The following is a 14,209-nucleotide window of genomic DNA, read 5'->3' on the forward strand; positions in this document are numbered from 1 at the left end:
GCCTGAAGGCAATCAGGCTAACACTGCCACCCTCCTCCCAGAAAAGGTCCCAAGACCTACCAAGTGGCAGGTAACTTTCCGACTGGTGCGCTTTGAGGGAAAAGGCTCGTCGGTCCTGCATGTGATCCAGGCAGGCTGGCTGGCTACCGCTCTTCTCTTTATTTCTGAAGCCAAAGATAAGTGGAGCAGAAACGTGTCATTAAATCATAAAACCTTCAGGCAGCGTCATGGAAAGTTTTTACGAGAAGGCCGAGGGGTACAGCACATCCCAGCAGTAGAGGAATGTCTGTTGGAGGAGGAAATGACTGCTAGGGGCGGTTAGTTAACACAGGATTGTGCTCCGGGCTCCAGCCCCACGTTCCCAGGACCAATCCAGTCTGGTCCTCTGAGCCCTTCCATCCGGCTGAGCAGAGCAGAGCAAAGATCTCATGATCCTCTCAGGAAAATCTGATGAACCAGAATGTGTACTTTTTAACAGAGCTTAAAATTACTTACAGACCCAGGAGGAATGACTTGTTTAACTGAAAGGCGTTTCCACCATACCTCCTGGTGTCAGTTAGGAAGGAAGCCTTGAGGCAGTCTGCGTTTCAGCGCAAGTTCGCCATGTCCCGCAAATAAAGACCCTCTCGTCCTCCTTGGAAGGGCCAGGGCCCCACAGCCATCCTCCGGCTGAGCTGGGTAAGGGCCCCGGTCTTCACTGAGCCCCGCACTGGGAGGCACAGAGCACAGTCACGCAGGGAAGCAAGGAAATATCACCTTCCACACAACTTGCTAGTAACCCCCCTGCTCCCCTGCCCACTTAGACCGGGAGGTTCTCTAGCCCCACAAACAGAATCTCTCCTTTGATAAAAAGAGACTGCACCCCACCAGTCAAGTTGTAATGAACTTTAACTGGCCCTCCCACAAGCGTAGGTTACCGAAATCCCTAAGTTCTTTCCTACCTTTGCAAGCGACCAAGGAAAAAGCAAACACCCTCCTACCCCCCAAAACCAAACTCCCAGCAACAGAGAAATTCCAGCAAGCCCTCAGCGATAAGGCAGGGCAGAGGGCAAATTCCAAAAGGCAGTGGCTTCAGCCAAGTCTGCAGCGATCCTCAGAGCAGCCAGACTCTACTGGCCCAGAAACCGCACCTGCGGCACACCCCGCTGGCCTGCCAACCAGCGAGGCCCAAGTCAGGTAAGGTGTGGGCTGGAGGGTGGGGGAGGGCAGGGCGTACGGCAGCGGGGAGGCGCTTCCCTGCCGAGCCCACTCCGCCCCCCGCGGTCAGACCTTCTGCTGCTCCAGCCAAGAAGGGACAGGGCTCAAAAAACTCTGCTTTCACTGGGCAGTCAAGAGTGGCTCTGTTGGGCCTGCCTCACTGATGGAGAGACTTTCTCAGTCTTCTATTCCTTATCTTAAAAAATAAATTTCTCTTCTAAATCTGGGTCACTGAGCACAGACCAGGAGGCAGGCCTTCCTGCCCAGCACTGCCCCAGGCAGGGGTTCTGGGCATTGCCCAATGCTCCCTGGCTCCGTTCATGACATTACCCTCCTCTTCCTCAGTTAAGCAACCAATTCCCACACTCAAAAAAGAAACAGAGGAAGAAGCACCTCTTCAGTATTTGAGGGATCTCAAGTCCATTCTTATTACTAAGAAAAGGAGGATATCTGTGTATCCATTCTTGCCTTCCTCCCCGCGACTGAGTCCTACATTCTACTGCCCTCCCCAAATAATACTTATTATGATTATTCACACCTACATAGCCCTTTGGCACTGTTCTAAGCACTTTACAAGTCTTTAGTCATTTAACTCTCACGAACCCCATCATTCCGGTTGGGGAGAGTGAGGCCCAGAGAAGGTAAGTAGCTTGATCAGTGGTGGACCAGCAACTGTGGCCAGGCAGGCAGGGTCCCCAGCCAGACCCTGCCCAACAAGGACCAGAGCTTTGCAGCAGCGCACGGCCTCATGTGTATTGCCCAGCGTCCTGTGTTTTGCTTCTGAATCCTTGGTGTAGGCACGTGAGTTCAGGGGCCAGGGAGCCAGAGAACGGGGCTGTGTCGCCAAGGGGCTGGAGCTAGTCTATACCCGGCCAGGCCTGCCTTTTCCCTGCTCTCCTTCTCTCGAATGGTCAGATGGCAGCACAGGCACCCAGCTCCCTGAGAGACAGGGTCCTATGTGAAGACAGCACACAGCACTGGCCATCAAGGGCAGGGTGCCTCAACCAGGCCTCCAGTTCTCTGGAATCTTCTCTCCCTTGTACCCAGGTTGGGTATAGCCTCCAGTCTCTCAGTGTCTCCCATCTCAGGAATCTCATTTTTTCTCACCAGGTCAATCACCCTTTCCATGTGGACCAAGCCCAAATCTAAGCCTTCAGGCCAAACTCCCCTCCCATAACCTCCAGTCTGTTGCTGGACATTGGCACTCACTCAGAGATAAGCCTACGGCTATATCTCAGATGCAGCAACTGGTGTTTCCTCAGAGTCTGCCCCCTCTGACTCGCCTCTCTCCAACCTTCTCCACATGCACAAGAGTCCCAGGAAGCCAAGGTCCCAGGCTCTCCCTCCTCTACCCCTGCATAGCCTGACCCTCCGGACTCACTGACAGAGGTCTTCCTTCTCCGGACTCCCTCCCTGCCCCTCCCACACATGGCCACCCTGCTCCATTCTCAGGACCTTCACCATGTCAAGTCTCTGAGGCTCGTTCAAACCCTTCAGCCTGGCTTTCGGGCCTCCATGATCTGGCTGGGGTCAGCTCCCTAAGCTTGCCCCTCCTGGCCCCTTACTTGGGCCCTTTGCTCGGGCCCCACCAATCTACCCGCATGTCCTCTCCTAGAGCCCTGCACACACTCACACTGAGCCCCGTGCCTGGAGCGCCCTCCCCTTTGCAGTGTGTATCCAAATGTTCCCTGGTCCTCAGAGCAGCCGGAGTCCTCCTTTTTTCACAGAGCTGTCCTGGCCAGGCCTCCCCTTCCTCAGCAACTGCCTCATCTCATGCATGCACAACTCAGCTGGGAGCTCAGCACGTGCTGCCTCGTGGCACTGTTCCAGAAATAGGTGGCACCCTTAGGAGCACCTCTTACTGCTCCTCACCCGTCTCACCAAAGTCTGGGCCTGTCCCAAGGGCCCCCGTTGATCCCAGCACCCCCCCCCCCCAAACACACACACCCAGCGAGGCCCTGACCCACCTGAGGAGGTTCCCCTGGGGCGAGCTCTGCTCCCGGGCCTGTACGCCGCCCATGGTGAGGCTCAGCCTCTTGCCCGCGTCCTGCTGGACCTCGGGGAGGCTGCCGTCCCGCGCCCGGCCAGGCGAGACACCGTAGCGCTCCTCCAGGCAGCGCAGAGGCATCGTCCTGTTGATGGGCTGGAAGATGACGGCTCCGCTCTGCTGAGAGATGGGCCGGCGGTTGCCCACGTAGCAGCGCACCAGGCCGGGGATGGAGTCGAAGCTCTCAGTCTCGAACTGGTACTGCACGCGGCTGTAGGCCTCGCTGAGCCGCAGCACCGTCCGGCGGATCTTGAAGTGCTGAGCCAGGTTCTTCCACTGACAGGTCAGCACGAAGTTGCCGGGGCTGGACAGAGAGTCACGGACCAGGAAGTCGCCATCCCGCTGCACGAGGTTTTCCGACACCTTCGGGACAAAATGGGGAGGAGTCGGAAGGGCAAGCGAACATCCTGTTAAAGCGGCACTGTGCTCTGCTTCTTGGGGCTGACAGGAGACAAGGCTATTCTGTCTCTTCTTCTTCGGTGGGCTCTTTGTTTTCTCAAACGCCAAATTCTTAGAAGACCCAGGTATTCACCTAAGAAATACTGGATGCCCACCAATAAGGCACCAGGAATCCTGCTGGGGCGCCTGGCTTAGGGCGGGAAGGGGGAGCCCGCTGGCCTCCCTACGTCCCCACCGTCATGGGGCCTCTGTGGTGAGTGGAGATCCTGCTACCTCAGCGGGTAAGTAAGCGGCCAGGATGGACGGTCAGATGTTGTAAAGGTAAGGAAAAAAGTCAATTGAGAAGGGAGATAAGAAGTGCCTGGGAGGGGCCGAGGGCTGCTCTCTGAGACGGGGTGGGTCAGCAGGTGTCAGGAGAAGATGACCTGCACACAGACTTGAAGCAAGTGAAGTGACAGAAAATTAAAGAAAGAAGGAAATGCAGGGCCAGGGAGCCTGATCCTCCTCCCCACCCCCAATAGGCAGAGGACCGGGTTCTGTTGGCTGGTAGGAGGGGTCCACATGCAAGGGAGGCCAGAGGCTGTGGAAGCAGAGACTCGAGGGGGGTGCTGGGCTTGCCGCTCGCTGGCGGGCCTGTGACCAAGTCAGATCCATGTCTCCTCTCACTGGAGGAGTGTGATCTGCATATACAATCCAGGCAAAGCACTAGGACGGTGCCTGGAACACAGCAGGGGCTCAAAAACTGTTAACAATGAAGATGCTGATGTTTATTGCAAAAGGAGGATCAATACTGTGTTGCAGATGGCCGTTCCTCCAGCCAGACCACCTGGGTTTGCACTCTGGCTCTGCTGGGTGACTTGGGACAAGTTAGGTCATCTCTTTGTGGTTCAGTTACATCACCTGTAAAATGGGCTAATGTCTCCTACACAGTGGCTATGAAGATTTAATGGAGTAAAGGGTTAGCTGTTACTACCATTATTACTGGTACGGTGGGCCGTTTGTTAAACAATCAAAGGACAGGACGTGCTGCTGAAAAGTTGCACTTGTTACAAGTGGGACGAAAGTTTACGATCACCATAAAGAGAAGGATGGTGATGACGGTCATGAGTTTTATGAGACTGGGACATATCTCCCAGGATATTCCAACACTGGATCAGCACACACACAACAGTGTGCCGCCACAGATACTTTAAACTTGCATCTTTGCCTAAGAATATGTTTTCACACAGAAATTCCATTTCTTGGGATTGAGCCTGAGGAAATAATTACAGTTATAAACATAGTAGTTATCTTAAAGCCTGTTGGTGAGGGTGCCCGCCCAAGAGTGGGACACATGCACAATGGACATACATACAATGGAGGGTGGTGGGGAAGACTATTTCACAGCAGCACAAAAGGCCCAGAATGTATCATTAAATGAAGACAATGGGCTGCAAAAGTCTACGTCGTATGATCTCATACTTGCCAAGCCTAGAAGGAGGAATTATATCAAAATGTTCACAGTGGCTATCCCCAGGAGGGAGAATTATGGGTGAGAATTTCATTTTCTTCATTTTACTCTCTGTATATTCTACAATCGACTTTAAACTGTTTAAAAAAAAAAAGTTAGAATAGAGATTATTTCTTTGATAGTGCTGAGAGATCTGCTACATTAAAAAAAATTGTCACAACTATGATGCCCTCCCCGCCCCTTTCCTGTCATGTTGTCCTGGGCGAGTGATTGGACAGATCAGGTTATGATAAAAACCTAAGAGAGGGGCGCCTGTGTGGCTCAGTGGGTTAAAGCCTCTGCCTTCGGCTCAGGTCATGATCCCAGGGTCCTGGGATGGAGCTCCGCATTGGGCTCTCTGCTCAGAGAGGAGCCTGCTTCCCCTGCCTTTCTCTCTGCCTGCTTCTCTGCCTACTTGTGTTCTCTGTCAAATAAGTAAATAAAATCTTTAGAAAAAAAAAAAACTCTAAGAAATTCTATACCCTAATTCCGCACTTTTATTTTTCAGTTTCTATATCTTTTTTTTTTTAAAGATTTTATTTATTTTATTTGTCAGAGAGAGAGAGGGAGAGCGAGCGAGCACAGGCAGACAGAATGGCAGGCAGAGGCAGAGGGAGAAGCAGGCTCCCTGCCGAGCAAGGAGCCCGATGTGGGACTCGATCCCAGGACGCTGGGATCATGACCCGAGCCGAAGGCAGCCGCCCAACCAACTGAGCCACCCAGGCGTCCCCAGTTTCTATATCTTAAATTAAAAAACACTCACGGCTATCACTCTAAATGATAACCACACAGCGTACATTCCAGGCCGTGGGGCTATGGTTGTTGGTGTAATTCCTCTTCTTCCCAGCTCCAGACAGGGGCCCGGACCGGGGAGAGATGGAGAATGAATAGTCACCAGCCCCACGAGGGCACTAGCAGCCTTGCTGCTCTTTGCCACCTGCCTCGATGATACCCTCTCTTCACCTGAAATTAAACTACTGCCTTAAGAGAGAAACTCCAAAGGGTATGAGGCTGCAGGCTGCCGGCCAGGAGTTCAATTATCTGAACCACAGGCCAGTCTTGTACCTCTTCAGATTATCCCCCTGCAGCCACAGCCTCCTGCCCCCTCCAGCTCTGCAGACCACAGAACACCTGACTTTCTTCCATCCACTTCCCTGGCATGTGGAAACGTGCCTTAGGTTCCTGACCTTAGTTCTCCCCAAGGTCTCCTTGGGGACGGACCCAAGTTACTAAAGTCCACTTGACTCTCTTTGCTTTTAGCTAAAGCAACGTGGCGCTGGAGGGTGACCCCGCGGGGCAGTCAATGTGGTGGTGTCTGAGGACGGCTGGGCATGTGCTGGCAGGAAGGAGCAGGTACCTGGCGGGGGATGCGTCCGTGGTACCAGGCGTGGCTGCGCAGGTCCTCACCACTCAGCAGCAGCTCCTCCTCCAGCTCCTTCTTCAGCCTCTCGGGGGTCCTGTCCATGACGTGCCTCTCCTTGGAGAACTGCAACACAGGGTCAATGGTGACGTCCCCCAGCTGCCCGGGACAGCCAGGCCTGCCGGCTGGAAAGACCAGCCAGCGTCGCAGTTGGCTGCTTGGCTAGTCAAGCCAGTTTATGCCAAAAGCCTCGTTCAGGTAGGGGAGCCTGGATAATGATTACAATTAGCTGTGACCTTTCATTTCTCCGGCTACAAGTATGCAGTAATGTTTTCACCTACACACAGGGACTCTGGTAGGAGAGCTGGCGGAGCTTTCCTGTGTGTGTGTGTGGGGGGGGGGGGGGGGCTCAGAAAGCAGCTGCAGACAAGGGGAGTGGGGTAGGGGGCGCCAGAGAGATGAGTAGGGAGGAAGGCACAAGTAAGCCAGGGGACCTACCTCCTTCTCCTTGGGAACTGTCCTAAGAGGGAGCAGGAAGGACAGCCGCCCATTGGCTGGCCCACGGTCCAGAGCCGTAGAACATGGTGGCCCAAAGTGCAGTCCCCCCACTGACGATGGTAATGGCCCTGAGTTCTTTGCTACTGGCAAGCTGCAATTCAGGAACTGAGTTTGCCTTTACAAACATTTTAGAAACGGACAGAAGATATTGTCTCTTGAATCTACTTACACAAGTCTGACTTTGTATTTTGTAGGTCTTTTTAATTTCCTTTTTCTGATATTTCATTTTGAGGACAGACTGGAACTTGAAACTGAAACACTGGTCTTTTGCCTCTGAAGGTTTGAGGAGTATCACGGAGGTAGGTGGCCATGCAGCGGCCAGGGCAGGGGTCTGGATGGGCGACAGAGCCTCCAGATCCCTTTAGAATCCACGCACACTCACGTGTCAGCTGCACTTGCACTCCTGCCTCAGGGATCACTGGCTGAAGGTCACGGCAGCAGAAAAAGGCCGTGTCCTTGGGTTTTCCCAAGTTCCCCACCTTGGCCTCAAAAGCTTCTAGGATCTCCGAATTCTCCTCATCACGCTGCTCTGCTCTGCTCTGCAGCAAGGGAAGGGGCCCAGACCCTTCTCCACCCAAGGAAGAGGAAGCAGACTTGGGATTTTTACAGCCCTCAAGTCTCAGTGGGCATGTTGGCCCAGGAGGGTACTGGCTGCAGGACTCAGGGCCACTCTCAAAGTGGGGCTCTGGTTTACCAGTTGCTTACTTCTCCCCCCTCCACTTTGCCACCACTCCCTGTCCCGCAGAGCAGACACCTGCATCACAGAGATGCCAAGGCCAGCTATATCAACTGCCCTCAGTCACCGGCAGCGCTGTTCCACGCTCGTCGTCAACTCTGTAGTTACATCGGAAGACCCTCATTGAGAAGACTGCAGTCCAGAACGCACATCGTCAACCACACTGCGTTTCCTGATAGTTTATTTTCTGTCTCGCCTCCCACTGGATTTTAAGTTTCACGAGAGTGGAAAAAGCCACCTGCCGCCCTCCAGCAATGCTTGAACAAATTAGGCTCTCCGCAGTCACTGAATGAACCAATACCCCAAGATGAGGCCTCTCTAGCCTTTCCTTCGTGATGGAGCTTCTCTTCTTTACTCGCAAACTATATGAAGCCTCATGTTAGCTGAGGCGTGTTGCCACACAACTCAAGGACGTCATTCCTCAATTTTCCTCCCTTAATGTCATCATGTGGCCAAGGAAAGGTACACAGCTGCTTAGCAGGACTTCTAAGCCCAGACCTGACGGCTGGAGCTGTTGGTGCCATCTTGGACACGAGGAGGGAGCCACAGCCTCCAAGTGGGGAGCAGAGGCCCCAATAGGCCCGATCCCTCACAACGGTGGGGTCAACAGGCCAGTCCCAGTTTGCCCACCTCCAGGTATTCTGCATGACCTTCTGTCCTGTTTAAGCCCATATTTTGGTTGTTCCTGTTGCTGGCAGCTGAACTAAACTCCTAACCGATGCTGTGACCCTAGTTTCCATTCGGCCACCCTGACAGTCTTTCTGCCAAGCCCGATTCCCTCATCCTGTGCCCCGGGCCCACTTCTTCTTGGCCTGAGGTCTGAAAATGTAGTCATCAGGAGTCATGCCCCAGTTAACCCTCCACCCAAACTGTATTCACCCACACCCGAAAAGCTATTCCCATGTTTCTCTTTACAGCCAGCCGCCTTTCTCCCGGATGCCCAACACCCAGGCCACTTCCCACCATCATCCCCCCTCTCCTTCTCAGCATCCTTCACAAAGAGCCAAGATTTCTTCGCATTTTATAAACAGTAATCCTTCACTCCAGATTTTGACATAATACTGCTTTACACTTGTTACCGGAGATAGAAAATCTGCTATCTTGTTGCTTCTGCCCTAATTCCTTAGAGGAATATCCACAATTATTGTTCTCCCCCCAACTGTGGACTGTGAAGTTGCGGCACTGTCAGCCGCTGTAGGAAAGTACCCAGGAAGGAGAGAAAAGGGGGGTCAGGTAGATTGACCCTACCTTGAGATGGAAACTCAGATTTCAAAAACTATGCCCTTAAGCTCTTGCATAATTTGTGCAAAGTTAGGAGGTTACCCAATTGACTAGATTTCCAGCTGGGGTAGAGAGAGAAGGAGGGAGATAAAGAGGCAGGAGGAGAGGGAGTGGGAGACAGATCCAGGCCAGCAAGCAATTGCAAGCAAGGGGACTCTTCATTGCAAGCCAGTGAGAGCTGGTTCTACTACCCTAAAAAGAACCAGATCGGTTTCTGAGAGCCTCTACCTCAGCCTCAGACGTGGGCAACATCTCTCAAACAGCTGACCAAGGCAATCAGAAGTCACCCACACAGGGTCGCCCTCGTGATTACATTAGTAATTGTTTCAGGGGTAAATGCCTTCTAGAACTTTCACATACTCTTTTAATCACATACATTAATGCAACTTTTATTATTCTTCTGAAGTGCCTATATTTTATGAGCCTTGCCCTTGTCAACTACGATGGTGCCACGATACATAAGTACTTTGATGGGCTGTCAACCTCATGGCGGGTGAGGGGTGACCGTAAAATTTGGCAAAATGTATCCATTTGCATCTTTGAGAGCACTGTGATGGATATCTGTGCTCCTCTGAGATGAAGAATGACGTTCCCGCTTCACAGGATATATTGGTCACATGGGACTGTGAGGTTGGCAGAATTCCGTCGGCTTGCCCCCAACAACCAGAATTTCTGCTAACGGTGCAGCCCTCCACTCAATGTGACCATCTGGGGCAAACATGAATTTGCTCCTGAAATGCAGCCCTTTCAGTCATGGCCTCAGCTAGTTTTGGGGTCTCTGGGGCCACAAAAGAAATTCTAGCAATTTAGGGTAACACAGCAGTACCTCTGCTCTTAGCAATGGTTTATCCCATGGGTGTGGTTACTAGTGTCCTTTGAAGTTCTGACTGATGCCACTAATGCCAGAAAAAGTCTCCTGGCCTTCCTGAGATTATCTTCTGAGGAAAAAAGGAGAAAAGAGAAGTCCCTATTCCCACAATCACACGCGTTGTTATCTTCTGCCGGGCCCAGAATTATGCATGAGGCAGCCAAAGAGTGGTACAGGTCGATCACTCCAGTGCCTTCCAATCTCAGGAGAGGAAAGAACACACAAGCTCTTCATACTAATCTGGCCCCATTCTTATAGCCTCTTCTCTCAGCTCATGTTTCCCAGCTCTTCCCCATTTGTTTCTGCAGACATCTTATGAATTCATGTGCCTCAGAGACTCTCTGGACCCAAGTCATTCTCAGTATTCTGTGAGCACGAGACAGCGGGCTTCTGTGACAGGGGGCACCATGACACCCCAGAGCCAGGTCAGTAGGGCCTGGCTTCCTCAGAAAGTTTACACGAAATGGTAATAGGTCCTCACTGGCCCTTTGGGTTTTATGTTCTTTCACTACCAGAGAGACAGCAAGAAAACCCATGAATATCTCTATCTTACACAGATGTTATGGATGTTAATAACAAGCACACTGTAGCAACACACCTTTTCCTCCATGCTCACATTCTCTAACTACTCACCCCTGCATCTGAACTGCATGCCTAGAAGGCAGGTCTCACTGTGTGACCTGAGCTCCTCGTGTTGAGGAGAGGAGGGGATGGGGGTGGGCTCAAGGGCTGGAGGCAGAGTCGAGTTTCTCTGCCCCAGCGCGGGCTCCGGATCCAGCCATCCCGAGCTCCCCACCACAAGGTAGCTGGGGTGTACCCACCAGAGAAAGATTTGCTGCTAGGCTTTAAATCAAGAACATTCTGGGGGCGCCTGGGTGGCTCAGTGGGTTAAAGCCTCTGTCTTTGGCTCAGGTCATGATCCCAGGGTCCTGGGATAGAGCCCCACATTGGGCTCTCTGCTCAGCAGGGGACCTGCTTCCTCCTCTCTCTTAGCCTCTCTCTCTGCCTACTTATGATCTCTGTCTGTCAAATAAATAAAACCCTTAAAAAAAAAAAAAAGAACATCCTGCCTGTGAGCTCTGCCAGGTTCACTGGAGCGACCAACTTCCCCACTGCCCACACGAGAGAAAGACGTGGGCTCCTACTCCGAGGCTTTGCCTGAGTTGGGTGGAGCCACCAGAAATGTGAGAGTTCTTGTTGGGGGAGGGATGGGGTACAAGAAAAGGGGCTATGGACATAGATGAAGTAAGAAGAATACCTTGAGCAGAAGAAAAAGAAAGGGAGGGACGTTTAGTAACTACTGTATCATGGTTTCCAACTCACACGGCTCCACCTCCAAAATGTCATCTCATCCCAGTAGTTCGTTCTGGGGGCTGATGCAGGGGGTGGGGGAGGCCCACACCTATCCGACCAAACTGAAGTTCAGCCAGTAAATTCGTGCATTACCGTAACTGTTGCTTCTCAGGGAAACCTGAGTCTAGCTACCCCCTTCCCGCTGCCAGCATTTTAAGGACCCTGATGTCAGCACACTACCACTCCTCTCCCCCACATCCACAGGCTGCTGGGCCACTGATAGGCTGCGTGGTTTTCGTTAAATGACTTCATCTCTCTGCAGAGCCTCAGGCTCCTGGTCTGCAAAATGGGGATGATAGTACGAGACGAGATGTTCATCAGGATGGAATGGGTCCCTATCTGCAAAGCATTCGGAACATTTCTGGACACAAAAGGCATGGGTTACTATTATCACAGATCTACCAGAATGCGACGTGTCTGGTTATATAAAAGAAACACTTCTCCCTGGAGGTGCCTTCAGTCTGCTGTCCAGGTGCGTAGGGCGTGGGTGCCTGGGAGGGAAGCAGTTCAGGAGAATGGCCACGTGTCCACAGGTGGCCTCGCACACCCGCCCACCTGCCCGCCCAGCCCCTCTGGTCCTGCTACAGCACCAGGACCAGTCCGAGCTTGCTGTGGCCCGCTCCCAGAATCATGCCTATCGCTTTGAATCTGGACTGAACGTCTCTGCAGCCCCATACGGCCCCAGCAAGTCTATTCTTGACAGGCTGGAATAGCCAGAGCCCAGGGGGATGGTTGGAAAACACATTCTGGACATACAGAGCCAGTTCCACAAATGTGCTGCGAACTTTGATTGACACGGAAACCCGCATTTCAACAGCTCTCCCAGAAAGAAAAAGCTGCTCTGGCCCGGGAGGAATGGAGCCCAGGGTCTCCTCTCACAAGGCCTGCCTGACATTAGAGCATGCATTTCAAATCAGATGGAACAATAGGACCCAGCAGCCTTGGAGGAGGAGGTCTGCGCTCCTGAGTTTGGGGACAGAGGGAGGGCGTGCACACTGTAAGCTGTGGGAAAGCCCCAGAGAAGGCAACATACTCATTTGTATGTAGGAGACCTCAGAGCTGACTGGAAAAAGATGTCATCTGCATTATAATTAATATTTATTTTACTCTGTTCCTGCCTCTAAGAAAAGCTTCCCAGTTCCCATAGAATTTTAAATTGCGCAAATCACCAGGAAAGATCCTGTCCCCAGGCCCAGGGGCTGAAGGTAGAAAGGGCAAGTCTGAGACGGCACCACTTCCTGGCCATCGACAATCAGGGCCACGCACTTGGCCAAGTTATTTGCCAAGAGGGGGATGACACCCTGGCCCTGCCCTCAGGAGGGCACAGTGCTCTCGGAAGACCACACGCAGAGAACAGTTTAAACTCAGCCCTGAGCTCTGGAGACATGCCACTGCCTGGACCTTATCCCTGCCCTTCTGCTCTGGAGCCTGGGCAAGATACTCCCCGTCACTAGCCTTTGGTTTTCCCCTGTCAAAATGAGAAAAGTCGCTGTGGCCCCACACCGGTGGCGGGTGCATCATGGGACTCGAAGCACATGGTTCCTGTACTTCACACTGACCCACGATGTGGAGCAGACTGGGTGAAGGAAGAAATCAGCGAGCAGAGAGAAGAGGAGCAAGAGAGGGAAGGTGTCCCAGGGGCATGCACATCCCTAAAGCCCCAGCTGATTCCTTCCGCAGCAAACTCCTCTTGTGACCTAAGCTACTTCGCTCTGGACTCCTGTCACCTGTGCCAAAGACATCCTCATGCAGAAGGCTGGGATCGGACTGAGGGGAGTTGGACACTGGAGGCTGAGAGGTCAGACCTTCATGCTCCAGACAGTGAGTCACCGAAAACCTCTGCCTAGATTTTCAATAGGCAACAGGTACCCAAAAAGATGCTTTTAGACAGATCAATCTGGTTGCAGTGGGCAGAGGGGCTGGGCTCGACCCAGGGCACAGAGCCAGTCTGAGACTTCTGAAATGTGCTGATGATGGCCAAATCTCCATCCCCAGCCCTCAGGGTGGGTGTTGGGATACTGACAGAATCCACTCCAGAACTTGGATGTTGATATAAATAAATGGAACTGATCTCTGCAAAGCCTGCCCTTCTCCCCCCTTCCTGGTCACCGGCACCTCCTCTGTCCTCATTACCCAAGCCAGAACCCTCGGAACTGGCTTCCACCAACACAGAACTTCCTGATTCTACTGCTTACCAACATGCATTCTAATCCCCACAGAGGTTACCCTGTTCTGTTCTCCCTGAACTTCTGTAGCAGCCTTGTAACAACCCCCCTACCCCCATCTCTGCTCCTAAACTCAGCCACCTATGAGGTCACACACTTATCATAGCACTCCGGCTCGGCGATGTTAAGTCAAGAGGTGCCCCAGTGAGGGCTGACATGAGATCCGGAGACTCTCTTAGCGCCCCCACAAGAACCTGATGGGCTCCAATGACTGGTTTTTATTCTCCCAGGGCTCAGACCTGGTTCATGGGGGACACAGACCCCTATCCTGCCCTGTCCTCCAACCCCTGACTCTGAATGCATTCCTTTTAACCCCAGTGAGGTGAACTACCCCCTTTGCCATACACTGACACCGCATACTGGCATCCAGGTCTGAATCTGCTGGAAGACCTAGATCACAGGAGGGCTATGGATGCCTATGTGAGGATCCCTTAGGGATTCCCCCAAAGTAACCGGCAGAGGCTTGACAAGTGGGGGAGATGGGCCAGGGTGCTGCCGTCATGTGGTGTGGATCCATGAATCAGAGGGTCACCCCTGCAGAGGCTTCAACTGCCTGGCAAGAGCCCATGCTGGGGAATGGAGAGAGGACAGAGGGGAAGCTAGATAAGGCGGGTAGGAGACTTAAAGGTCTAAGTATGCCAATCTATTCTCTAATCCACTAAGGACAGCTAGCCAGTGAGGCAATGTGGTCCACCA

The 14,209-nt window shown here is 52.7% G+C and overlaps 1 protein-coding gene across 6 annotated transcripts in view; it reads right to left on the minus strand.

The window, feature by feature from the left end:
- BCAR3 (BCAR3 adaptor protein, NSP family member) overlaps window positions 1-14,209 on the minus strand; it is a 110,138-nt gene that overhangs the window by 24,032 nt on the left and 71,897 nt on the right. For 3 of the 6 annotated variants that reach the window (XR_009399535.1, XM_059375433.1, XM_059375434.1), the window contains 3 exons: window positions 6,490-6,618; window positions 3,165-3,607; window positions 61-164 (listed from right to left, as the gene is read on the minus strand). Coding sequence is in view for 5 of the 6 variants with exons in the window: in XM_059375433.1 (XP_059231416.1) it covers window positions 61-164; window positions 3,165-3,607; window positions 6,490-6,618 (676 nt within the window). In the remaining variant the exon portion in view is untranslated. The other 3 variants (XM_059375435.1, XM_059375436.1, XM_059375437.1) reach the window with 3 other exon arrangements.

The sequence above is a fragment of the Mustela nigripes genome, chromosome 14 (genome assembly GCF_022355385.1).
Source record: "Mustela nigripes isolate SB6536 chromosome 14, MUSNIG.SB6536, whole genome shotgun sequence".
Lineage (NCBI taxonomy): Eukaryota > Metazoa > Chordata > Mammalia > Carnivora > Mustelidae > Mustela > Mustela nigripes.